Raw genomic sequence first — 27737 nt, forward strand, 5'->3', positions numbered from 1 at the left:
AAAGTCACTTTCTTCTATGTTTCACATCTAAAATTCTCATCTAAATACTTTTCTAAAAGTTTCAATCAGTTTAGAAAGCTGCACAATTTGCTTACCTGATAATTTCTCAACCATGTTTCAGACAGTTTGAGATTAACCACACCTCCTTTTTCTCGCAGTTTTGTGTAACATTCTAGCAATGGCTGAAAGAAGAAATAAAGCAAGTCAAAGATTTGCATAGAACATTACATATCCACTCCCATATGAGGAGTAGCTAGCTTTCACCAAAAGCAAAATTCTTATTTCAGGTACACCCAACTTCCTAGCCAATTCATGTTGTAGCTTTAAAAAGGCCGGGAGAAGGCATTTAGCTTGACTGTGTAAGGATGTACAGCCTGCAACCACAACTCTGGTTGCAACTTTCATAAAATGTATAATCACAAGTAAACACCGTGGCACCACCAAGCATTAGCTTTTTGGCTTTACAATGCTTGTTTTGTTGTGGATTTTGCAAAACTTTATTGGTGGGAACACTGATGGGCATTGTCAATCCCCAAACATCTCCAATGCCATAGTAGTCCCTAGCACTGAGGGGAACTACTTTGTGTGTGGATGTGCTCTTTGTCAAAGTGCAGAATGCCACTGCTGATAGTGAAGATATCCAAAGACTGAAGTCACAGCACCATACTGTAGGCTGTAGTGGGCAGAACAACAAAAAAAGTTACTTACATGTAACTGCAGTTCTCCAGTATTGGTATCTCTCGTAGATTCACATGTTTGAATCAGTCCCTGTCTAAGTGGGAGTCCCAAGGTACATAACAAAGCAGTACGTACCATAGCCTATAATGGCAAAGAAATAATCACTTTTCCATATCCTTTAAAAGGAACCGAACTCCAGCCAATCAGGTGACAGGACCTTCTACAACACTCCCCACAGAGGCTGAGTCCCTCAGATTGTCAAACACCAGTGGAAAAGGTAATCCTGTAAATATAAGGGAAGCCTCTATGGAGTGGAGGGTGGGACACAAGTGAATCTGAAAGATGCCAATACTGGAGAACTACAGTTACAGATAAGCAACTTATTTTCTTCTCCAATATTGGATCTTTCCTAGACTCACATGCTTGAATCAGAGTAGGAAGCAGTTACAATATTTGTCCAATCACATGATATCAAAATAGCCTATGGCGGGTATAAACACACATACATATACACACATATACATATATACACACATACATATATATATAGATTTATCTCCTATAGTTAGGACCATGTTCCCATAGGAAAATAATTTTTTTACTTGGCTATAACTTTGCCGTCGTTTGACTAATCTTAATGGATTTTCCCCAAAAAGTGTCAAGATGGGTTCTATTGTTATGGAACGTTTTGGGGTGATCTGTGCAGTGGGCACCGAGAATTTGGGGTGTGAAATAGAGTTGCGTTTGTAATGGTAATTCCCATGGGAACCATTAGCAACACCTACAGCCTGAGTCACTGAACGGACTAAAACAAAATTTGGCAGAGGTAGATGTCAGTTCAAGGAGGTGCCTTTTGCTTAGTTGGTGTAAATCCGTTCAGTAGTTGTTGAGAAATTTAAGTTTAAAATTAAAGTGATACTCTGGCCGTGGATATTTTTCTGAGGTTTTGCGATGAATCGCGAATGCACACACCAACGGCAATGCTCTGATTGGCTAGACGCTAGACGCAATCACCAATCACATGGCGTTTAGAAAAAACCTAAAAACCCATCTGTTTCCCAGCTATTAATTAATTGTCTTCCCATCCCTGGACACATTTTTACTCTCATTCCATCTGCAGTTATAGCGCGGAGATACCCCTTCGGGGGTCTAGTCTGGCGCTTTACAAGCATATAAAATAAAATAAAATAAATAAAGCTGAACAGAAAGTTGCAGCTGCTAATTATCTATCAGAAGTGTTTCCCAGGGCTGAAAATTTGTGTGAAAGCCCACATCAGTAGTCAGGGTGGAGATACTCTGACCCCATGTTTGAGAAATGGGGGTGTTAGTGACACAAGTTAAGTGTCCAAAATTGTTTAAAAAAAAATATATATATATGTAATCTCCCATGATACTCGCGATGACGACGCAACAACCAGCAGTGAGGCCCCACCATGTCCTGTCGCGGGGACATTGCGACTATCAACGTCGTCGCAAACATTGGTGGAAATATTATCAGTGAATCGTTAAAATATGCATCATTATTTAGACTTTAATAAATGTTTTTATAGTTATTTAGATAGTGAATTATCTACTGTGATGGTTAGAATTAATTATATATATGTATATTTTTTTAATGTGGAGGTGGCTATTGAATTCCTGCTTTAGTTTTCCATTTTCGCGACTTGTTCAGGGGGATTGTGATTGCAGACGTCCTCACAATCACTGGAGTCACTGCGTAAATATTAAATAGGTTTTAGAGATGGTTTTTATAGAAACTCTCAAGAAAAACATGTTTAGAAAGGAAAATGCTACTCACCAGTATGCATCTGTTATTGGCATGTAGAGCTGCAGATCCACACACTATGCATAGATCGCCATCTGGTGTTGGGCCCGGATGTTTGCAGTTGTTTTTGTCTTGGTAAAGTCTTTGGAAGTCACGAGATAGGCGACGCCTCCTTTATACCATAGTGCGCACGGACATCGGCTCCATCTTCAGATTGTTTTTTCGCCAACAGGGAACTGATGGAGTTTTTTGAGAAACAGAAAAGAATCCCACATATGCTGTATCTAAATAAGATAATACTGGAAGAGATAAAGGTAGCCGGGGAGGTGGGTGGTCGTGTGTGAATTTGCAGCTCTACATGCCAAGAACAGATGCATACTGGTAAGTAGCATTTTCTGTTTGAGGTATATGAGATGCAGATCACACACTATGCATAGGTTGTATAGCAGTACCCATCCCTCAGCGGCGATCACCAGTATCTTTTGAAGTAGTTTGAAATAGTGTTTTGAGTACAGCCTGGCCCACAGCAGCTTGTTTTGTTTGCACATCTACACAATAATGTTTTGTGAATGTGTGCGGTGTAGAACATGTAGCTGCTTTGCAGATGCCATCTAAGGGAATGTTCCCTAAAAATGCAATTGAAGCCCTTATCTTTCTTGTAGAGTGGGCTTTAGGAGGAACTGATAAGGTATGTTTCGCTTTGTGATAGCAAATTTGTATGCACTTAACAATCCAACTTGCTATCCCACATTTTGATATGGGGTTGCCTTTATGTGGTGATGAGAAAGATACAAAAAGTTGTTTGGTCTTACGAAAAGTTTGTGTTCTCTCAATGTAATAAAGCAATGCTCTTTTAACGTCTAGAGTATGAAGAGCACTTTCTACGACTGTTTGTGGTTGCGAGAAGAACACTGGCAACTCCACCGACTGATTGAGGTGGAAGGGAGAAATTCCTTTAGGGAGGAATTTAGGATTAGTTCGGAGAACAACCTTATTATGATGCATTTGTAAGAAAGGTTCTTGAATAGTTAGTGCTTGTAGTTCACTAACTCTTCTAAGAGAAGTGATGGCCACTAGGAAAGCAACCTACCATGTTAAAAACTGTAGCTCACATTTATGTAGAGGGTCAAAGGGAGGGCCCATTAGTCTTGTGAGAACTATGTTTAAATTCCACACAGGTGAGGATGGTACTCTGGGAGGAATTATTCTTTTGAGGCCTTCCATAAATGCTTCGATGCAGGTACTCTGAAAAGTGATAAGTGTTGCCTATTTTGTAAATAGGCTGCTATGGCTGCGAGATGCAACCTAATAGATGTATAGGTTAAGTTACATCTTTGGAGATGTAGTAGGTAACCTATGATGTGTTGGATAGGCACATCTAAGGGATTGATGGTGTTATGACAATATATGACAAATCTATTCCACTTGGCTGCATAGCAGGCTTTAGTGGTGGGATGTCTAGCCTCTTTAATAACGTTCATACAGTCAGGGGGAAGGTTAAGGTAACCGAATTGTAAGACTTCAGGAGCCAGATCGCAAGGTTGAGTTGAGCTTGGTCCAGGGATTCTGATCTCGCCACGGTTCTGGGTTAAGAGGCGTGGGGAGAGGTGCAGTTTTTGGTGTGGAACTACCGACAGTTTTAGTAATGTGGTGTACCAAGGTTGTCTGGCCCAAGTTGGAGCAACTAGAATGAGAGTCAGCGAGTGTTGCTGTATCTTGCGCACCACCAGTGGAATGAGTGGGAGAGGCGGAAAAGCGTATGCAAATTTGCCTGACCAATTCATCCATATCGCATTGCCTTTGGACAATGGGTGTGGATATCTCGTGGCGAAGCTTGGGCATTTGGCGTTTTCGTGTCTGGCGAAGAGATCCATCTCTGGTTGTTTCCACATTTGAAAAAATGGTTGAAGAACTTGTGGATGAAGTTCCCACTCGTAAATCTGCTGTGTTTGACGGCTTAACAGATTGGCTATGTTGTTCTGGACTCTAGACATGTTGGGCTAGGAGAAAAATGTTGTGAGGTATAGCCCATCTCCATATGATATGTGCTAGTTGAGAGAGCTGCAGAGAATGTGTCCCGCCTTGTTTTTGTATGTAGTACATGGCTGTCATGTTATCCGTGCAGACTAGGACAGCCTTGCCTGGTATTTGCTTCTGGAATGCCTTTAGGGCTAGGAATATTGCTAGTAACTCCAAATGGTTAATGAGGAGTAACTTCTGTTGAGGAGTCCACCTGCCCTGCATGGTGTGATGTAATAGATGAGCTCCTCAGCCGGAGAGCGATGCATCTGCTGTCAAGACAATCTGTGGAACTGTCTCTAGGTTAGGTCGCCCTTTGGAAATGTTTTGGTGTTCCACCATTGCAGAGAGCGATGAGTGCGACCGTCTACCAACACCAGATCTGTTAGCTGACCTTGAGCCTGGTTCCATTGGCGTGCTAGGCACTCTTGGAGAGTACGCATCTGGAGTCTTGCGTGAGGCAGTATGAATATGCAAGAGGCCATCATCCCTATGAGCTGCATGAAAACTCGAGATGGAAGAGAGTGTTGAGGCTGAAATTTGGTTATGAGGGTTTGCATGCTTGCTATTCTGGCTGGACTGGGATAAGTGAGCGCTTTTGAGGTGTTTATTGTGGCACCCAGGTGTTGTTGTATGTGGGACAGTTGTAGATGAGACTTTGCGTGGTTTCCTGTAAACCTCAAGTTGTTGAGTAGTTGAATAGTGGCATGGGTGTGATGTACACACTGACCGTATGAGCTGGCTTTTATAAGCCAGTCATCCAAATATGGGAAGACGTGAATGTGTGGTCTTCTTAGATGAGCTACAAATACCGTGAGGCACTTGGTGAATACCCGGGGTGCTGTGGTGACGCCGAAAGGGAGTACTTTGGATTGGTAGTGTTGACCGTTCACTACGAACCGGAGATATTTCCTGTGAGATGTGTGAATGGGAATATGGAAGTAGGTGTCCTTGAGAGGCAAGGAAGTCGCCCTGTGAAAGAAGAGGAAGGACCTGCTGAAGTGTGACCATGTGGAAATGGTCTGATTGTATATACAGGTTTAGGGGTCTGAGGTCTAGAATAGGTCTCAGAGAGTCGTCCTTTTTTGGAAAGATTAAATACAGAGTAAACTCCTGTGTTTTGTTGGTGCAGGGGAACTGGTTCTTTTGCACTCTTTTGTAGGAGGGAGAGGACTTCCTGCTTGAGCAGTGATAAATGTTCTAACAGCATTGGGCGCTGTTTGGGGGGGAGGGGGGGGGGGGGGTAGAGGAAAGTTCCAGACATTAACCTGATTGAACGATTTGTCTCACCCACCTGTCTGTGGTGATGTTGTCCAGACAGGAAGGAACTGTTGTATTCTTCCCCCGACCGGAGTGAAATGGTCCGGTGGAGCGGAGGGAAGTCATTGGGTAGGGGTTGAGGCAGATCGGGTTTTGTTGGTCTTGCCTCTACCTTTGTTATTTTTGTCTCTGTAGCCTCCTCTTTGGTAACCTCTGGTGAATGTAGACTGGGTGGGTGCCTTGTAAGAGGTGGAGGGGTTGTCAGAGGAGTAGCCTCTGGAGGTGCCTTTGTAGAAGGAGTGACAAAAAGAACGTCTGGGAGCTTGCAATTGCAAGGCTCCCATTGGTTTAACTGGGTCTGTGTCTTTCTTCATCTTTTCAAGTGATGAATCTACATTAGGTCCAAATAAGTGTTCCTGATCGATTGGCTGGTTCAAGATGGAACTTTGTACTTAAGGTTTAAAGCCTGAAATGCGTAGCCAAGCATGTCTACGCAGAAGGACACTTCTGTCGACTGCTCTGGAGGCAGTATCTGCTACGTCCAGAGCGCAACAAATGGAGGTGTTAGTGATGATTTTTCCCTCCTGTACGAGGTCATTGGCCCTGTGTTTATATTTGTCTAGGAGGTGCTACAATAGTCTCTAGTTCATCGTAATGTGCCCTATCGTACCTGGCTAACAGAGCTTGAGTGTTGGCGATATGCCATATGTTAGCTGCCTTGTGACGCTGTTCTTTTGCCAGAGGCATCCAAGAGTTTGGACTCTTTATCGGGGGTGGAGCGTCCCCTGATGTCGGGGTGGAGTGTCCCCTGATGTCTGAGAGTTGGCCCTTTTCCTAGCATTGGAGACTACTAGGGACTCTAAAGGTATGGGGCCCTTAATGTAGGCTAGGTCAGCAGGGGCATCTTTGTACTTTTGCTTGATCCTGGGGTTAATAACTCTAGCCCTCACAGGATCTTTAAACACTTCAGGTGCATGCTTGATGACCCCTTTTAGCATAGGCTAAATAGAGGTGGACCTTTGTGAGGTATTAAAAGTGTCCATTAGGAAATCCTGTTCCACAGCTCTGTGGAGTAGTTGATTAAAACCGGTTGTGTCCTCTGGGGGGGAAGGCCTAGAGGGGTAGATGTCCTCCTGTGGAACATTAGGGCCATCTGGCGTGTTGTAATCGTCCCAGGGATCAGGGGAAGAAGGTGGACTATGATCCCCTAGTGGCTCCTCATCCGCACCCCCCCGTGTCATCATCGTCCCCTGGTGTAGGAGAATGGTGTGGTGGTGGAGGAGGAGATGGAGGAGGTGGTGGAGAAGGGACCTTGAGGGGAGATGTGGCAATGTCCCTCTTTTTAGGTGGTGGAGCCGGTGCAGGCATATTCAATGGTCTCTTCTTTGAACTTAGGGTGAGCTGACCAGTTTTTGGGTCTTCTAGAAGAATTTTATGTCTAGGGTCTGGTGTAAAGAGGCTGGTCTTTCGGTGCAGAGTTTTTCTTTTCAGTAGACTTACGAACGGTTTTGAGGTCTTTTGGTTTGGAACCGTGATGTTTTACAGTCTCTGTGGCGGTTTGTGGAACTGGTTGTTCTTTCGGTTCCGAGGCTTTTTTCGGCTCCGAAGGGTGTGAATCCGAAATTTTAGGGAGAGTCTTTTTGCTCGGCTCCGAGTGTTTTTTCGGAATCGATGGGTCAGTGCTTGTAGGTTTCGGTGCAGAGTGCTTGGATGTGGAGGCAGCGATCTGCACGGAGGAGGAGGGCGGTTTCTTTTTCAGTGCCGGTGACTGGGATTCGGTACCGATGACAGACTGACTCGAGCCAGAGTCGCCTGAAGGCTTAAAAGGCTTCTTTGCTGAGCCTGAGGGCGGGGCATGGGAAGCAGTCTCTCGGTGTGCACCTGGGCCCGAAGGTGTGACCAAAGCCTTTTTCGATGGGGTATGGAGGGGGTCAGGGTGGACGTCTTACTTACCACCCGCTGCGCAGGAGTGAGTTCTTCTACGACGGAGTCCTCGGCTTCGGACGCGCTGATGAGGAGTTCTTCAATCCGCTATGGTTCTGAAACGTTGACACCCTCTTGGAAGATGTAATCGGGAATGGATGCCGACAAGTGAGCCACTGTTCTTAGAGCTCGACGATCCCGAATGGTCTTCTTGGAGCGGAAAGAGGCACAAGCTGCAGTCTCTGGCCTCGTGCTCCGGTGAAAGGCAGAGGTTACACACCTCATGCAGATCGGTGTGGGGAAACTTCGACCCACATTGAGGACACTTCTTGAATGGAGTCCTTTCCATGAGCCAGATGCCAAGGCCCGAAGGCCCTCGTCGACGATTGGAATAGAGGACTTCGAAGTTGGAGAGATACGTGACAACTGGGGATCGCGATCGAAAACAATACCATAGAGAGGGTGAAGAATAGCGCGTCGAAAGTGGAATCGGTAATGGTTCCGAACTGGAGCGCGAGAAACACATCCGAGCCCGATGGCGGAAAAAACAATCGGAAGATGGAGTCGATGCCCATGCGCACTATAGTCCAAAGGAGGAGTCACCTATCTTGTGACTCAAAGACTTTAACAAGACAAAAACAACTGCAAAGATCGGGGCCCAACACCAGATGGCGATCTATGCATAGTGTGTGATCTGCAGCTCATATTCCTCGAACATGTTTATAAAATACTGTAAGAAACCCCAAGGGCCATATGTAGGTAATCCACATTTACCGATTCGGTATTTCAGAATCGGTAAATGGTATGTAGGAAACAATTCGGTAAATATTACCGAATCGGTACAATTCGGTATTTAACAATTGGCATGTACTGCAAGGAATGAATGGGAAGCCATTCACTATTACCGATTCGTTAAATACCGAATCGGTAATAGGGGGCACATATTCAAAAGTGGCACAGTGTCATATTGACACCCTGTTGCACCCCTGAATCATGCATGTGTGCACATGTGGCACACATACATGCCCTAAGGGCATGTATGTCTGCCACATGGCACTTTGAAAAAGCACAAAATTGCTTTTTTAAAGGTTTTCGATATTTACCACCAACTTGTAGTTGGTGTTAGGGGGAGGGGTGGGCGCGGCGCTGCCGTGCTGCTGACGAGCTCATGAGGCACAGCGGAGCTGCACTCATGAGCTAGTCACGGCCACACCCGTTTCTCAAACGTTCAGCATAGCGGGGAAACTGTGTGTGCAGCTCAACCGTTCCTGATGACGAGCTGAGCTAGTCATTAGCACGCAACGGGTTAAGGAATCGGTAATTACCGAATCCTTAAACCTGCATCCTACATCTCAAACCCTAAATACCGGTCTGTAACGGCCGAAATTCGGTAATTTCGGCCATTATCGACCGGTATTGGGCTACCTATATATGGCTCCTAGTGTGTAAAGTACTGTGGCATGTATGTATGTATGTAGACTTTATGGAAAAGGTACAATCATTTAGGTTAATGCAGTCACTGCAACGTCCCGAATAACCACGAAAATGGAAAATAGTGCAATGTTCAGAATGGATCTTTTACATATTATTTTTGGATGTGTTGGTGGCCAATGAATTTATGCTTTATTTTATGCGTTTGCGACGCGTCCAGTGGAATCGCGATCATCGACGTAATTGCGGTCTACGGAGTCAGAGCGAAAACGGAACACAGGTTTTGGAGATGGTGGTTCTAGAAATACACTAGAAAAACATGAGTCTTAAGTGTACAGTAATAAACCCCTAGTGTGTAAAATGGCTATGTGTTTTACATTCATGCAAACTGCACAATCGTCGCGGTTAACAATTTCATTGATACTTCCTGAATAACCTCGAAAACAAAAATAGGTCTGAAAGATGTTTTTTAAAGAAATGTAGTAGAAAAATATGAGTTTAAACATTATTTGAAATAAGTACATATATAGTAATATGTGCAGGACAAAGTTCAGAATTAATTTTTTTTACATAGTATTTTCGGATGTGTTGGTGGTCATTGAAGGTCTGCTTTGGTTTTCCTTTTTCGTGACGTGTCCGCGGGGATCGGGACGTTGTCGCAAATATAAACCCACCACTTATTAATCCACTGAAGAAAATACAAGTTTATAAAACAACCCCTTATAGTGCCATATTAGATAATTACAATTTAAAAAACTTAACAAAAAGCATTGGTTACATGGGCATTAAAGTTGTGAAATAGAATTAAAAAACCTTAGAAATTCACAGAAAAAAAACAAAGGTTACAGGGGTGTTATAGTTAGGCTGATATTTCACTCGTACAAAACCAGAGAAATGTAGCAGTTAAAGTCAGCTGAGCTAACTAACTCGCGCCCCGCAATGCACGGCTTATGAGCTCACATATTACATCACTCAAGACATGGTCAGTGACATCACTGATGGAATCATCCACAGAATCTCTGATGATGCACCCACTCACACCCCATGTAACCTTTCATACATACGCATTTCAACTTCCACACTACCATTCTCCAACCCATTGATACACCCAGACCAGTACTTACACACCCACTCTCTGATTAGGTCTACACACACACATCCACGCATACAGCCACTCCCACACCTACTTCATCACCTAGAGTCACTCACACAGCCATTTACTCACCTTTACACTTATACACACTCACTTACTTATTCATACAGATACTAATGCATACTCACTCACCTACAGTCACTAATAAACGCACAAACATACCCATACAGCCACTATCACAATCCTTCACACATACACTCATATACTCCACTCTTCTATACTGTCTTTCACATATCCAGTTACTCACCCATATACCACGGACATATTTATTCACTCACTGACACACCTATACACACACGCAGCCACCTATACAGCCACTCATGTACCCACTCACCAACCCATACAGCCACTTAGACACCAACTGACAGCCTGATACAGACATTCTCAAAACCTAGTCACTCACTCATACATTCTTGAAAAACCAAATCACTAATTTATACAGTCACACACCCACTGAATCATCCATACAGGCACTCATACAGCCACAGATTCATCAATACACTATATATATATATATATATATATATATATATTTAGTTATACCAATTGCCCCAGCTTTGAGAGGGAACACGACCGTGCTCCGCCATCCGGCAGTAGAAATGCAGCCTGCACGCACTCGAGCTGATTGTTGTTTAGCCAACGCGTTTCGAGGTCCTGCGCCTCTTCTTCATGGGCTGCTCTTGAGAAAAAACACTGAGGCATCACAAGGGGAAACATTTCCGCTCTTTTTATTCTTCATGCACGCCCTCTGTTGGCGTTAGCTTGTGAGCAATACATGGTGCATGATGGGTGTCTGAGTTCCTCCTTGCGTGCATAGATTATTTCCTTTCAGTAAGTTCAGTTCTTAATTTTCTTGTTTAAGAGCATTTGTTTTTTCAATGTTTTACAAACCTTAGTAGGGGTTCGAATGCTCTGCAGGCTTAATTAGCATGTGTGAGAACGGTGCTTGTGAAGGTCTCGATCCGTTCGAAACCCAAAGCCTCTGTCAGCTGGGATTGCGTTTCTTCTCCAACTGAAGATGGTTCCCCTCTCCACGGCAGGACGGCCGTGTAAATGTAGTTATACCAATTGCCCCAGCTTTGAGAGGGAACACGACCGTGCTCCGCCATCCGGCAGTAGAAATGCAGCCTGCACGCACTCGAGCTGATTGTTGTTTAGCCAACGCGTTTCGAGGTCCTGCGCCTCTTCTTCATGGGCTGCTCTTGAGAAAAAACACTGAGGCATCACAAGGGGAAACATTTCCGCTCTTTTTATTCTTCATGCACGCCCTCTGTTGGCGTTAGCTTGTGAGCAATACATGGTGCATGATGGGTGTCTGAGTTCCTCCTTGCGTGCATAGATTATTTCCTTTCAGTAAGTTCAGTTCTTAATTTTCTTGTTTAAGAGCATTTGTTTTTTCAATGTTTTACAAACCTTAGTAGGGGTTCGAATGCTCTGCAGGCTTAATTAGCATGTGTGAGAACGGTGCTTGTGAAGGTCTCGATCCGTTCGAAACCCAAAGCCTCTGTCAGCTGGGATTGCGTTTCTTCTCCAACTGAAGATGGTTCCCCTCTCCACGGCAGGACGGCCGTGTAAATGTAGTTATACCAATTGCCCCAGCTTTGAGAGGGAACACGACCGTGCTCCGCCATCCGGCAGTAGAAATGCAGCCTGCACGCACTCGAGCTGATTGTTGTTTAGCCAACGCGTTTCGAGGTCCTGCGCCTCTTCTTCATGGGCTGCTCTTGAGAAAAAACACTGAGGCATCACAAGGGGAAACATTTCCGCTCTTTTTATTCTTCATGCACGCCCTCTGTTGGCGTTAGCTTGTGAGCAATACATGGTGCATGATGGGTGTCTGAGTTCCTCCTTGCGTGCATAGATTATTTCCTTTCAGTAAGTTCAGTTCTTAATTTTCTTGTTTAAGAGCATTTGTTTTTTCAATGTTTTACAAACCTTAGTAGGGGTTCGAATGCTCTGCAGGCTTAATTAGCATGTGTGAGAACGGTGCTTGTGAAGGTCTCGATCCGTTCGAAACCCAAAGCCTCTGTCAGCTGGGATTGACGTCGCCGAAGTACTTAGACGCCGCCCTCGCGCGCTGACGTCAGTTCTTATACACAGCTTTTCCACGCCAGAAACGCAGAGCCATGATAAAAACTAACACTGATGCCATGATACTAGGGCCCTGAAAGGGGATGAACTTAACCTTAGATATAGGTTCGCAGAACGGGGAGGATGGGTGGGGCGGTAAGGAATCTAATACTAACTACTGTTTCTTACAGATATATCGTTACCGAAGGTAAGTAACTTGTGCATCTGAAAGAAACAGGTTAGTATTAGATTCCTTACCTTAGAATAGATACCCCAGCAATACCAACCCCGGTGGTCGGTCTGCGAACCAATAATCACACCAGAAAGTCCTGGAGGACGGAACGGCCAAAGAAGCCATTACTCCGGACTTGGCTCTTCAGGCAGTAGTGTCTTGCGAACGTGTGCAGCGAGGCCCAGGTAGCTGCCTGACAGATGTCCTGCAAGGGGACTCCCCGGCCCAGGGTAGTAGTAGCCGCCGTGGCCAGAGTGGAATGGGCCCTCTGCCCAACAGGAGGCTCCTTCTTAGCCAAAGAGTAGCATGCCTTGATGCACAAGACGACCCACGAGAGACGGTCCGTTTGTGCACCGCCCGTCCCTTCTTAGCCCCCACGTAACCAACGAAGCTTTGGTCATCCACTCGGAACTGGTGTGTGCGATCCAGATAGTATGAGAGTGCACGTTTTGGGTCCAGACGGTGGAGCCGCTCTTCCTCTTTAGCGGGATGCGGAGGCGGAAAGAAGGTGGGCAAGGTGATGGACTGCCCGATGTGGAAGGCTGTGACTACCTTGGGCAGGAAAGGAGGGTCTTGTCCGCAACACAACCTTGTCCGGATGGACAGAAAGGAAAGGAGGCTTGGACGAAAGAGCCTGGAGCTCACTCACTCTCCTGACAGAGGTGATGGCAACCAGGAAAGCAGTCTTAAGGGTAAGAAGACGGAGAGGACAGTTATGAAGCGGCTCAAAAGGAGCGCACATCAGGTAAGTCAGAACCAGATTCAAGTCCCACTGGGGCATCACGAAAGGAACAGGGGGAACATATGAGTGATGCCATTCAAGAACCTATTTACAATCAGGGACTTGAACAAAGAAGGCTGATCAGGTAGCCTAAAGAAGGCGGAAAGGGCAGAAAGGTAGCCCTTGATAGTGCCCAGAGCAGAGCCCTGCTGGGCAAGAGAAAGAAGGAAGAGGAGAACCTCAGAAAGAGGGGCAGAGAGTGGATACATAGCCTTTGCTGTGCATCATGCCACACATCTGTTCCACCTGCAGGCGTATACTGGCTTTGTGGAGGGACGCCTGGCTGCCAGAATCACATTCTAGACTTCAGGAGGCAAGTCAAATGGCCTCAACTGTCGCAGCTCAATCTCCAAGCATGGAGGTGGTGACTGGACAGGTTTGGGTGGAGGACCATCCCCTGCTGCTGCGACAGAAGGTCCTCCTGAAGAGGCAGACGAACCGGGGGATCGACTGACATGCTGAGCAGCTCGGGAAACCAGTACCTTTGTGCCCAGTCCAGAGCTACAAGGATGACTTGGGCCCAGTCGAGCTTGATCTTCAGCACTCTGGGCAGAAGTGGTATAGGCGGAAAGGCGTACAAAAGAACGCGACGCCTCCCGCGAAGAAAAGCGACTCTGAGCGAGTGCCGCCTTGGAAATTCAAACGCGCAGAACTGATGACATTGCGCGTTCTCTTCGGTGGCGAATACATCTAACCAAGGCTCTCCCCACTGCAGAAAGAGGCCTTGCGCCACGTCCGAGTTCAGACCCCATTCGTGATCCATCATGCACCAATGGCTGAGTTCGTCCGCCCTGGCGTTCCGAGAACCTGCCAGGTGTTGAACCACCAGAGTCACAAACTGATGTTCCAGCCACTGCCAGAGGCGCAGAACCTCCTGGCAGAGGGTCCACGACCCCACCCGCCCTCTTTGTTGGAGTACCACATGGCGGTGGTGTTGTCCGTGAACACCTGCACTACACTCCCCCCGGATAGAGGGGAGGAATGCCTTCAGTGCAAGACGAATCGCCCGCAGCTCCAGAAGGTTGATGTGGAGCCGGGACTCCGCCGGAGACCCGAGGCCTCTGATCTCCGCCTCTCACATGCGGCCTCCCCAACCTTGGAGGAACACGTCCGTCACAACTACGTGCTCCGGCTGGGGTAGGGAGAGGGATCTGCCGCTGACCCAATCGCAGTCCGTGAGCCACCACTGCAGCGGTTTCACAGTGCCCTTCAAGATCAGGACATGGTCGGACAGGTCGCCCTGATGCTGGGCCGTCTGAAACTTCAGGTCCCACTTCAGAGCCCGCATCGGCCACCTGGTGTGATGCACCAGAAGGATGCAGGAGGCCATCAGCCCCAGAAACCGCAGTGTCAACCTGACCGAGACCCGGGATAAAGGCTTAAAGATCGAATCAGAGCCTGAATATCCCGAACCCGCTGTTCGGGAGGATAAACCCGAAACTGCGCCGAGTCGAGAACCGCTCCGATGAAGAGGAGCTTCTGAGAGGGACACAGGTGTGACTTCGGCACATTGATGTAAAACACCAGATGGTGCAGGAGGTCGGCCGTAGTCTGGAGGTGGCTGACTACTGTCTGGGGCGAGCCCGCCTTCAACAACCAGTCGTCGAGGTAGTGGAAGACTGAAACCCCTAACCTGCGCAGATGAGCTGTGACCACCACCACCCATGGGGCGCTGGAAAGGCCGAATGGGAGCACGGTAAACTGAAAGTGCTCGTGGCCTACCATGAACCGCAGGTAGCGCCGGTGGGCCGGCAGGACGGGGATATGGAAATAAGCGTCCTGCAAGTCCAACGCTACCATCCAGTCTCCCTGGTCCAGGGCAGCTAAGACCTGAGCCAGTGTCAGCATCTTGAACTCCTCCTTCCGGAGGAAGCCGTTGACGTTCCGCAGGTCCAAGATAGGGCGTTGGCCCACTTTGCCCTTCTTGGGTACCAGGAAGTAGTGGGAGTAACAACCACACCCTACTTCTGGCCCAGGAACGCGCTCGATGGCCCCCTTGGCCAACAGGGCCATAACTTCCTCTTGTAGAAGTTTCAAGTGATCCCCCGACACGCGGTGGTACTGCAGTGGCATGGCTGGAGGGGTCGCCTTGAAGGGGAGGGAGTAGCCCCTTCAGACAATTTACAGCACCCACCTGTGCGATGTGACAGTGCGCCAGTGGAGGTGGTGATGGCGAACCCTGCCCCCCACTGGCGTCACATGGGCCTGAAAGCTCGGACTAGGAGGGTTTTGAGGCGGATGCTGCAGGGGTAGGTGTGGACTGGCCTCGCCGTTGTCCCCGACCGCCGCCACAGCGGTTTCCACGTCCACCACCACGCTGGATGGTAGTCTGCGGCCAATGGCTGGCAGGACATGTGGGGGCGCCCCTTCCTTGGCCATGAAAGGAGCGAAAGGCAGCCGTTTGTTGGCGCAGGGCCGAGAGGCCCAAGGACTTGGCCGTAGCCCTGGAGTCCTTACAGCGCTCAAGCACATGGTCTGCCTTGTCGCCAAAGAGGCGACCGCCATCAAACGGCATGAGCATAAGGGTTTTTTGGACATCAGCCGAAAAGTTGGCGGACCTTAACCAGGCGTGGCGATGAATCGCCACCGTCGTTGCCATCTCCCAGTGAGTCTGTGGTATCCAGCCCACACCGGATGGAATATCGTGCTGCATCTCGATCCTCCGCAAGGGCTTGGGCAAGTTTAGTCCGGGCGTCCTCCGGACATTGTGGCAGCACGTCCGCGACCGTGTCCCACAGAGAGTGGGTGTAACGGCCCAAGAGGCACGTGGTGTTGACTGACCGCAACCCCAAACTCAGGGAGGAGAATACCTTTTTTCCGTATTGCTCATACCTCTTGGATTCCCGATCGGGGGAGCAGTCAGGAATGCGTTCTGGGAGTTAGAGGCCTGGATGATCAGGCTCTCGGGGGTGGGTGGGTGGACAGGAAACAATGGTCACCCGGAGCCGGTCGGTGGCGTCTGGCCACGTTCCTATCTACAGGCTGACCTGTAGCGGGCTTGGACCAAGTTGCCAGAAGAACGTTAGACAAAGCCTCATTAAACGGCAGCAGAGGCTCAGCCGAGCTTGCCTGCGGTTTAAGGACCTCAGTGAGGAGGTTAGTCCTCACGGCCGTGACGGGGAGCACCAGGCCCAAGGCCTTGGCCGCCCGCGTCAGCACCACACTATAGGCAGCCCCCTCCTCCGTAGCCACGGTAGGAGGGGAGACAAAACCAGTGTCTGGCGAGGTGTCCGGACCACTGGCCTCCCCTAGCTCACCTGTCCAGTCCTGATAAGACTGGCACTCCTGTGCCAGAGGGTCCTCAGACCCCTCCCAATCCCCCTCGCCACCCATTTCCTGAAACTCAGGGCCAAAGGATGGGGCCGGGTCATAGAAGTAGAAATCTCCTAGCGGCATCAAGTGCGGCGCCGGTCCGACACCGGACCCGAATCGAAGTTGGGATCGGGGACGGTGTCGCCAGGAGGCGACACCCTGGGGATCGGCGTCGGCGAAGTCGTAAGGTCGACCGGCGATGACCCTGATCCGGAAGCGGATCCAACGGGGACCTGCGGCGCCGGGACCGAAGTCGCAGGCGGTGTCGGGACCCAAGCACCCGACTGCGTCGGGGCCGAACCACCCGACCCGCTGGGCCCGAAGGCACCGCGGAGCCCGATGGAGAAGCGAGCGACCTCATGGCCATGAGGAAGGCCTCGATCTCTTCCGGCGTTGCGTTCTGCCCAGGGACCGACTGGTATGAAGCAGGCTGCGATGCCTGGGCGGTGTCCCCCGAGCGTCGGGGGAGGAGGGGGAGTCGTAACAGCGAGGACGCCTAGTCGAATTCTTGTGCCTCTTACCTGAGGACTTTGAGCTCGAAGACTGGTGACGACTCCCGGATGAAGGGGCATCAATCAAATTAAGACAAATAAACCCTTGTGTTTATGTGACCATTGTCACAAACACAAGGGTTCTGTTTGCCGGGTTATTGATCCTGATGACAATTCAGTCCCATCAATAGCACGTACAGGCTCTGAATGTTTTCCTTATATACACAAGGGACCATCAATTTCTCAGCCAACTGTATATCCATGAAATTGCCTGTCGCTCCTGAATCAAGCAACACTGAAACAGTAGCTCTATTGTTATTTGAAATCACTAGACAAACAGAGATAGTAAAATGCTGCAGCACTCTCTGTACAACCCCTGCTACCTCATATAAAGCATTGTTTTCCTCTTGACTCATAGTTCCCTCTTGTTTACCTATAAATGCCACTGGACATTCACAAGCATAATGGCCTGCACGCCCACAATACAAGCACAGATTTAGTTCTCGCCTTCTTCCTTTTTCTTCACTTGTCAAAGGGCCTCTAACCCCACCTATCTCCATAGGTTCAGGTCCTGTCTTGCGTTCGCCGGGGGATCTCCCTTCATTTTTTAACAACATTGTTCGCAAAGCTTGAAAGCAATTCTGCTCCCCACGCCTTTCCGACAACTGGTGGTTCAGTTTTACCACCAAATCTATGGCGGCTACACAATCATCAGGAGGATCTACGACCTGAGATATGATATCTTTCAAATCCTCACACAACCCCTGGTAGAACAGAGAAGTTATTTTTGCCATTGGCCACTGGGTTTCTGACACCAGACGATTGAATGTGGAAATATAGGTTAACAATTCCTGCTTAACCTGCCGCAATTTCAGCAATTCGACATCGCTAGCCTGCATAAAGGAAGATTTAGCGAACAAACCTCGCATCTGGTCCTTAAAGGCCTGATAGTTGTATAATACGCGGTCATCATTATCCACCAATGGGACTGCCCACAAAGCTGCTGTTCAGGCTAGGTACAAAATGAAATGCTACCTTGGCGGAATCATCCGGGAAAGCATTAGGACGACACATGAAATGCAGATGACACTGATTCATGAACGTACTGTACTTATTACACCTGAAAACCGTTCTGGCGCAGCCAATGGTACAGGGACAGGAGTCATCACAGTTACAGCTATAGGAGTCCCTCCGCTAGCTCCCTGCCCAACCCCCCTATCAAACTGGAAGGTGGCGGGTTGTACTATGGGACCCTGACCCCTGGTCTGATCTCTAGCCTTTACAATACTGAGCTCCTGCCTCAAGTCCTGCACTTGTGACTGTAGAGATGTAACTGCCCCCATCAGATCCTGTAATGTAAGGCCATCATCCCTACCCGTCGGATTCCCCGTCTCATCCATCCTCGCCCGGGCAGCGTATTAATTTGTGGGCTTGGTTTTCTGTCACCTTTCACCACCAAGCTATGCCCAACGCTGCAGGAGCGAGGATGTTCCCAATCCACTACCCACACCCCTATGACGTGCACTGATAACACAGTGCACAATTCACTAGGGCGCTGGGAGAGGGTGGAAGAATATGGAAAAGACAACACCGGATATCCACTAGTTATTCACTCCGTCTCTGTTCTAGTCTTATGGGCATAGCACAACACTGAAGCTGCACCTGGAGAAGGAGATAAAGAACAATCTTCAACACGGAGTATATGGGGACACACAAACTTAACTATGGTTCTGTGGTCATGCACAAAAACAAGCACTGTCGCATACATTGGTCTCCCTTACCAGTTCAGGACTGTTGTATGACTAATGATTCCAGGCTCTAATGTTCTCAAAATGTTCATAGAATCCGGAGAGAGAGAGAAGTGTCCATGTAGTCCGAGAGAAATGCACCCTCAATAAACAAGAAAGAGCATAAGGGGAAAAAGTGCATAGACATAAAAAAACCCCGCTCCATTGTCGTAGATAAAAGAATAATAGGAAACTCCCGAAAAACGATATGTAAGTGGCCACTTAGTGAGGTACAAACATAAACAAAAAGGGAAAGGAATATGCTACCACTATGTTGCAGCGTTCGTATTTGCACCCGAACTTCACACAATAACGTGGAGCGGAAACAAAGTCCAGGAAAAGGCCGCTCCGAGAAAGCTATTCAACACGCAGCCGCGTATCGAATCAAGGACCCGGTGATCTTTCAGGGTCTCAGGGAAAAAAGATGAAGGCCCCCCCAAAATCACCGACAAGCAGTGCCAGGGGACAATAACCAAGGGGCGTCAGCAGGAAACGTGTAAAGGGATCCGATGGCCACCGGACCCCAAACAACAAGGTGGAGAAGAGAAGAGCAGCGAGACTCCAGCTATCTCGGGAAACACCAGCAAAGACACAGAAATCCTTCCGATCCTTTGCGGATGAAAAATGACGAGGCAAAGAAACCAAGCAAGGTAGGAGAGTTAAGTGCCCCCTTTTAAAGCGTATTACAGAGCAAACGCTAGTTGCAGACCAGGTGACCTGCTTGTACATGGCCATAGAAACAGGACTGGCCAGTCGGCTACTACCGAACACCTTCAGTGCTAGGGACTACTGTGGCAGTGGGTGCTTTTGCAGACTTTCTGGGATTGAAGAGACCCAGCAGGTCCTCGTGCCAGATCCACCTGCGATAGACTTCCTGTACAGCTTGCCTGCAGTCCACTACCCTCTGCTGCCTTCCGTTTTGTGCCTCCTCTGCTCGTTTAGAACCCACTCCAGTAATACTAATCAGTAACCAAACTTCTCATTTTGCAGACTTCCAGTGGTACATTCTCGTATAGATGATGGTCTTTGGGCGATTTCGCCCAGATGTCCCTCCCAGTTAAATGTGCAGCACATATACAAGCCATGGTGTATGTCATGGACTTCTGTAAGAAATGTATAATTAGCAGGAAGACAGAATTGAGGAAAAAGATGGGTAGGAGCAGGACAGTTATAAAAAAAGAAAGAGAAAAAAAAAAAAGAAGAAGAAGAACAGGAGTAGGACAGTGAGACATTGTCCTGGGCATAGCACTCTGTAGACTGGAAATGAAACACATTTAGTTGTAGAACACACAGACAGTTACAGGCAAAGCAGACAACTTAAATTAGAGGGGATCTCTTAACGCAAAAAGGTGTCTTTAGTACAGATCTTCCAAGCAAGTGTCCAAGTCCATTAAGGGATATATGGTGAAGAATCAGTAGATGTGTAGAAAATATATTGGATATCAAGCTATGAAAGGTTTACATTCATATTAGAATTGCATAAACTAAAGGTTTAAAATCCTATATTTGCTGAACATTAAAAAAATATATAATAATTAGAACTAGGCATAAATCTGGTATCATCTCAAGTCAGTGCTACAATCAGTTAAAACTATTATACATATACATTAAATACATTCATATCTAGATCATTCATTTCATCCTATCTTGACTGATTAATTGAAGCAATAATTTAACATACAATTCCACTTTAGTACACTTAAAAACATTCAGCTGTTAATACATTGATGACTTAGCTAGCTTAATCGATAGTCAAAGCGTTGAGTTAAGTAGGGCCTTACTTCTTTGATTCCATGCACAATAAAGAAACCTCGAGACCACAAAACGATTTTTTCCCATGGGTCACTTTTGAAAATCCTTGCGGCCTCCCAATAATGCCTCACCCCATAAGTCTACAGATGGCAATTATCAATTTCTTACGTGCTGTCATATAGTGGGGCAACAGGATAAGAAATGTACTTCAGTCTCTACTATCTGTGAGTAGCTTGGTCAATATTTAGATTTTGGAGGTATATTAGTCCACTTTGAAGTGTGAGTTCTCAGCGACAGAAGGCCACATCTAAATTGTACATCTAAACATTTAGCTTGGAAGGGGAAAATTCTGTCCATATTAGGCTCCAGCTTCTGAAAACATTTGTGGTTCAAAAATAATCCAGATATGCTCACTTCCAGTTGATCTATCCAGGTCTGTTGCATCACTTCCTCCCAGTACATTTGCTTTACTTTCTGAACATCTGCTTTAGTTCTATGTACTGGTGAACTCCATTTTTCTCCCAGTCCTATGCTAACTGAAAGTTTCCTTATTATATCCAGCCAGGGGGTACATACTTATTTATCAAGGGATATCAGCTCCTTTAGTGACTCCCTGTAAGGTGCTAACTCTTCAGTGGACCAAAGTCTGATCCAACAGAGCAAAGGTTTAAAAAGGGTAATCAAATGTATAGGATTTAATGCCAAGTCTAATCTCAATGGTAAAATAGGCGTACTTACATGCAGGTAAAAGAGATCTGATGAACGTATTCTCAACCTTAGTAGGGTTTCATGTTTCACGTAGCTCCGTACCCCATCTATTGTCACCTTTCCTCTGTAGGATCGATGGGAATTTATTGTCATACAATTTGATTTTGTAGGTTTTAATTCTAGGCCCCTTTTCTCAAAGAAAGCTACAAAAGCATTTAGTTCTGATTGCAGCCCCATAGAAGTTCTTGCTATGAGGAGAGTATCTTCAGCAGACATTAGGATTAGAAGGGATACTTCTGCAGATTTAGGGGCATCATGCCTACTTTCAGCCAACCATATGTCAGTTCCTCTGATATAAAAATTGAAAGGCGTGGAAGTATGGAGACATCCTTGTCCCATTCCTCGTCCAATATAGATTATATCCGATAAGTTCCCTGCCATATTTCATCTCACCTTGGCATAGGTTTCTGCATGTAGGACCCTCAAAATACAAAGTAGATTAGATTCCATATTCAACCAGGACTTCCGAGACATTTTACATCGGACCCAGGCCAAATGCCGCTCTTAAAATCAATAAAAGCAACATATAGATGGTCTTGCCTTAATGTGACATATTTCCAACATAACATCTTGAAGCATAAGACCAGGTTGAGAGTGCTAACCTTGGTCCTAAAGCCTGCTTGTGCATCTTAGAGGATATTATTCTCCTCTATCCATCCATGGAGTTTGGACAGCACCTGCCAACAGAACATTTTTGTGAATTGTCCAACGGGTTTATAAGCCTATAATTTGAGGGAGCATCTCTATTCACCTTTTTGTAGATAGGAATAATAACAGCTCCATGCCAGGTTGGGGGAATTGTTTAACACTTTAGGATGTCATTATCCATTAAATATGGGGACCTAATCTCTGGTTGGGATAGATACAAGTCGCCAGGAAGTCAATTCAACGCAGGGGCTTTTTACCGTCTTCATCTGTTTTAGTGCTAGGACTGTTTCAGCTAATAGAACATGTAAAAGATGATCAGTTTTGGCAGGTAGCCTAATTTCTATAGGATTAGAATTCCTCTGCGTCCCACCTAATTTCTCAACTGGAGGTCTTTTATGTATTTTTTCATAGTCCAACTCTTTATATAAACTTCCAAAAAGTGCTACCCATCTATCCAGTGCTATTACTGCTTAAAGGTGGTTGTCAATAGTTTGAGTACTAACTGTGACCAGCTTCCAAAAAACCTTTTGATCCCCCAATTTCAAAGGCTTCTGTTATTTCAATCCACTGCTTCAAATCCCATTCAATGTTAGCTCTATTCAAGGAAATCATATACCTATTCCTTGCCTTACATATTTCTACTCTATTGCCCTATTTTATTGTTCTCAAAAGACGACGTTTATCTAGGTTGCAGTAGATGTAAAACAAGAGCCCTCTCCATGAGTTTATAAGGTGAGCCAGGTGCTCTCAAAGAGTTACTTCACGTTGAACTCACGAGAGCTTCCTTCTCTGTAAATCTTTGTATTCACATTGTGTATGTGTCGCTAAGCTGAGCCGCCTTCTTTCATATGCCACTCACATAATTATTTTCTCCTTCCAGTTGTTTCCTCTCTGTGAGGTGTGTCCGGATGCAGGTTCCTCTAGATGTTAGTATGGGTGGAGATGCATGCCCACTTTGTGGTGTGGAGGGTGTAAAACGTGAAGGAGTTCAGTCACCCCAGACCAATTACAATCCACACCTTCCTACCCATGTCCTCAAGAGTTCCTCTTTGCAGAACATGAACCTCCAGTACACTCTTCATATTGCACCAAACATCAAATTTGTCAGCTAGTCAAGAGGTACTGCAATCCATTGTGCACTGAAACATCTAAAATGCCCATATTAAGGGGCAATCTCTACACCTATTGCTTACTCAGCTGGGGAAACCGGGGGGTGGGCGGTGCTTAAAATGTAGGAATTCTGGAAGGAAATACTGGGAGAACAACAAAGCAATTTCTTACCTCCTTATACTGGCAGTAGACAACAAAAGGTCGAGATGGAGCAACTAGCTCTAATAAAGAAAGTAGCAACGGAGTAGGATGGAATCTGCAGGCTATTATTAACCTGCAACAAAAATATCACAGTTACTTCCAAAAGTAATTTAAAGTATCATTCAAGTAGTAAACATTTTGAAATATCAAACAAAAAGATGTCATGGGTACCTGAAAAATAATTTTGGCATTTCATGAAGAGCAAAAATGCTTCTGTCTGTTTCACCTTCATAAGTTAGATACACATTCTTTGTGGCAGTGATGTAAGAATCTTTTGTTGTGCCACAAGTTACAAAAACGAGAAGAATAAAAATGGGAATCAACCCCATGCGTGCCGATGAATTCTTGGAACCGCACCCACCCTCCGAGGAAGCACTGGCACTCCCCCTGTGGGCTGTCTCTTTTTAGGCCCCACCAGGGATGACAGTGGAAGCGCTTCTACAGCCATCCCGGCCCACTCCGCCAGCGATCTGATGACACTGACGTGCACACCGACGTCAGAGCAGCTGGAAGGTTTTTGCTTTCAGCGATGTGCAGAGAAGGAGGTGAGTTTTTCTCCAGGGAGGTATCAGGAAGTGCAAAGAGGCACCAGGGGGACAGGGAAAGAGTTTATTCCTTACCCCGGTGTCTTTTTGCAGTGCATTCCTACTGCGTGATCGCGTATGGGGCTGTGATCATACAGCTGGAATTCACTCACTAGTACCAGGGCTTTTTCTGGGGTAAAATATATTTTTTGTGTATGGTCGCTCCCAATAATGTGGGCATTGTTTAATCAGCCATATTTGTAGGCCCATCTGCTCCCAAAATCGGGCAAACGCCACTAGACACCAGAGGTTTTAGTCATATATCGAGGCGAGGCCCCTTGGACAAGGGTCGCTCCCCATTATGGGGGCAATATTTTGGCTGTTTTCTGCCCCGCTCCTGGAAGCAGTTCAGCCATATTTTTAGGCCCGGCAGAAATTCACTAGACACCAGGGACTTTATATGTTGGGAAGCAGCCCCTTGGGCAAGGGTTATTATAGAGGCAAAGTTTTGGCAGTTATCTGCCTCCCCAGTCACATGGGTACACAAGGTCCAGTTCAGAAACACCATTTTACATGCTCACATTCTTAAGTTGCCTTCTCTCCTTAAACACATTTATTTGCGTGCACATGCAGGATAATATTCTTTTAACTCAGTTTTGCTTACACTACCACTTCGTAGGCACATTCTGTAGGCTAAGTTCATCACACATGATGCCATTTGTTTTGGTCGCTTGACAGAGCTATCACAATAGAGGCCTGGCTAGGCTTCGGCATGATAATATAGAGGATGTGAAAATTATTATATATATTACCTACTGGCGGTCGCTAGTAGGTATATATAGTTAGGATTTTTTTGAATAGGGATTTCTGAAAATTCTATGTTGAATAACTTTGGCGTTGAAGGACGGATTTGGCTGAAATTTTCAGGAAAATGGCACATTTTGTTTCTGAGCGTCCCCTGAAAGTTTGGGGGGGTTTTCGTGAAGTGGGGGCCGAGAAAAAAGGGGGGTCCCAAAATGTGTTTTTAACATTGAGTTTTCCATAGGGCGGTTGGACTCACTTTTAGCTCGAACGGCTGAATGGATTTCTATTAAACTTGGCAAAATTGTAGGGACTGGTAGCCTGATGTGCCTTTGCTAGGTCTCAAGATATGTGCTCCAATGGATTTTGAGTAATTTAGGTTCAAAAAAATATATATATCTGTGACAGCGTCCCGGTTAGCGCCCCGGTTCGCGTACCAGACGCGTAACGGAACTTCGCGAGGAGAAGCGGATTGGCTCCACAGTGGCTGTGAACATTCTAAACAGTTCGGAGCGGCCGCCATCTTGTCTCTCAGTAGGATCGAGAGATAAGAGGTGGAAATAAACGAAGGGGGAAATGAATGAAAGGGGGCAAGGTAGACCCCCTCCTGACCCCCTACGATTGATGTGGGGGCTATTAAAGGGCCCCGCGGGCAAAAAAAATAATTTAAAAAAAATTCGGTTTTTCGCGGTGGAAGCGCTACCCGGTACGCGAACCGGGTAGCTTACCGGTAGCGTAACGGGAGTCCGCCATCTTGCGTTAAGGTCTAATTTGGACACAAGATGGATGATAAACAATGCTGGGATTGTGTAAAAGGGGGCAAGGGAGACATATCCTAACCCCCTAGGTTTTGTGAGGGTTGATGAGGAGGCCCATATATGCCCAAAAAAGAAAGAAAAAAATTCAAATTTTCGCGCGGTTAGCGCCCGGTGCGCGAACCGGGTAGCACTCCGGAAAGCGTAAATCGTGAAAATTAGTAAAAAAAAAAAAAAGTTACATTTAACATTTATTTAGAGTGATCATAGTTAGGGTAGCTCTGAAAAGAGCTTTTGGGTCTGTGGAAGATTTAGGTACTTATAAGTAGGTACCAATACACAGTCTTAAATTCTGGATGAAAACTCTGTTCCCCTCATCTGAGAAGTGCACACCATCTCCTCTGTAGATATCTTGCATGTAGTAACGCAAGTTATTGTTGTAGATGGAGCCCATTCCATGGTCTCTCATGTAAGCTGAAACAGACTTATTTACATGCTTCCTCGCTTCTTCAATTTGTGGACAAAATTGATTGGACCACCTCCATTTCTGTCTTTAGCATATATTTGAATATACCAAGGCAGTTTGAGGAAAAAGTGCCATCAATTGCTCAAAGGTGTCCTTTAAAAGCATTTCCAGACCTACCCCAGTCAAAGTGCCCAAATCATTTCCTCCACAGTGCACTATTATGAGGTCAGGGTTTGGCAAATGTAAATAGGTTTTCACCAATGGTATCAATTGGTGACACCTCAATCCTCTCTGGCCAATCCATTTGATTTCCACATTTTGTAAATTGAGGTTGTGTAAATTTATGTTATCAGCATACCTGTGAGCCCAGTGGATGTAGCTATGTCCAAGAATCCAGACAGAAAACATGGTGAGAGGAGGTTCTGCTGCAGTCAGATGAAGTGTGGGAATGGATTGGCAGTTGAAACAGTAGGAGTTTGTAATGAAAAAAACTGTGGAGTTTCAGTGCTAATGATTCAGTAGCAGTGATTGGTGGATTTTGATTGCTGAAAACAGAAAGTTAGGGTGCATGGATGTGTTCTTTGAAAGATGTAATTCGAATGGTTAAGAAGAAATCATTTTAAGAAACATTGCACTGGATAAGCAGGTGTACTGAGAGTTCAGAGTTCATTTGAAACATTGTTGTGTGAACTTGTAAACATGAGAGGTCTTTCAGGAGGTAGTTGCTATGGAAAAAAGGCAGAAAGGGCAGAGGGGGGAAGGGTGTTGATTTGAAAAAAGTGAGGGAAGAGTTTTGATTGGGTGACTTGAGAGATATGTGTGATGAATTACAGCATTTCTGTGCCATTGTTGGTTGCAGCCTCTGGAGTGCATACCCTTTGCTCTGCTAAAGAAAAATTGGTGTGTGTCTGAGACTGTTTTGAAATTCAAAAAGCATTTGCTAAAGTGAGTAAAGATTCATTTAATTTAGATAGAGACTAGTATGCTTTAGGGAGAAAATTAGGAAGAAAGTTGTGTATTTAAAATGTTGCTTTGTGTCAAGTGTTTTACAAAAAGATTTTGTTTCTTTGAGAAATTGTAATTGGAGATAATGTGAAGTATTAGAACTGACAGGGTGTGCTTGTACATAGGAGCTGTGCTGTGTTTTCAAATTATGACTTGAAAATCGTTTTTAAGGAAAAGGAATGCTTTTTAAATTTATGAGAAGGAAAAAATGGTGTCTGCTTCTTTAAACAACTATTTCAGGGCGGAGGAGCTTCGCTGCCAACCAAGATGGCCGCGTGAGCTCGGAGCTCCGAAGACCTCCCGGTCCTCCGCAATAATCCTGTGATCCATCCTGTCCCACGATTGTGGGAATCGGTTGCTAAGCCGGTCCTGAGGCGGTACCCGCTTTCGGAATGAAAATCGGACATTCCTAGACTCAGTTAACTCGACGGATCCCGGAGGCTCCGCCCGCATCACTGGCGACCGCTGTGGGGTACAGCGGTGTCTCCACATGGTACCTCCCTGCCTACGCTTCTTCATCCCGATGGATGCTTCTGACCCTTGAGTGCCTTGCTGGGCGGCCTCAGCACTGGACTTTGGAGATATCGTTGTGTGCATTGGGCATACTACACTGGACTCTTTTGCCCCTGGTGTCCCCCCGTCCCGAGAGTGCCAACATGGCGGGCAAGGGAGGCTCGGACGTGGGCAAATCTCAGCGGCTCAACAGGAAACCATCCCAGTCCCAGTCCACCATTCCGGAGCGATTCTCCCAGTCTAAGGGATCACCGGTACTGGTGGTTCGTGCTAAAGACTCAGGTAGAGATGA

The 27737-nt window shown here is 46.4% G+C and overlaps 1 protein-coding gene across 2 annotated transcripts in view; it reads right to left on the reverse strand.

The window, feature by feature from the left end:
* The window catches only part of TRMT6 (tRNA methyltransferase 6 non-catalytic subunit), a 173979-nt gene that overhangs the window by 12106 nt on the left and 134136 nt on the right, over positions 1–27737 (reverse strand). For both annotated transcript variants that reach the window (XM_086927683.1, XM_086927684.1), the window contains exons 9-10: positions 23352–23454; positions 96–182 (exon numbers count right to left, since the gene is read on the reverse strand). In XM_086927683.1, the coding sequence (XP_086783809.1) occupies positions 96–182; positions 23352–23454 (190 nt within the window). The remainder of the gene's footprint in view (positions 1–95; positions 183–23351; positions 23455–27737) is intronic.

The sequence above is a fragment of the Lissotriton vulgaris genome, chromosome 6 (assembly GCF_964263255.1).
Source record: "Lissotriton vulgaris chromosome 6, aLisVul1.2, whole genome shotgun sequence".
NCBI lineage: Eukaryota > Metazoa > Chordata > Amphibia > Caudata > Salamandridae > Lissotriton > Lissotriton vulgaris.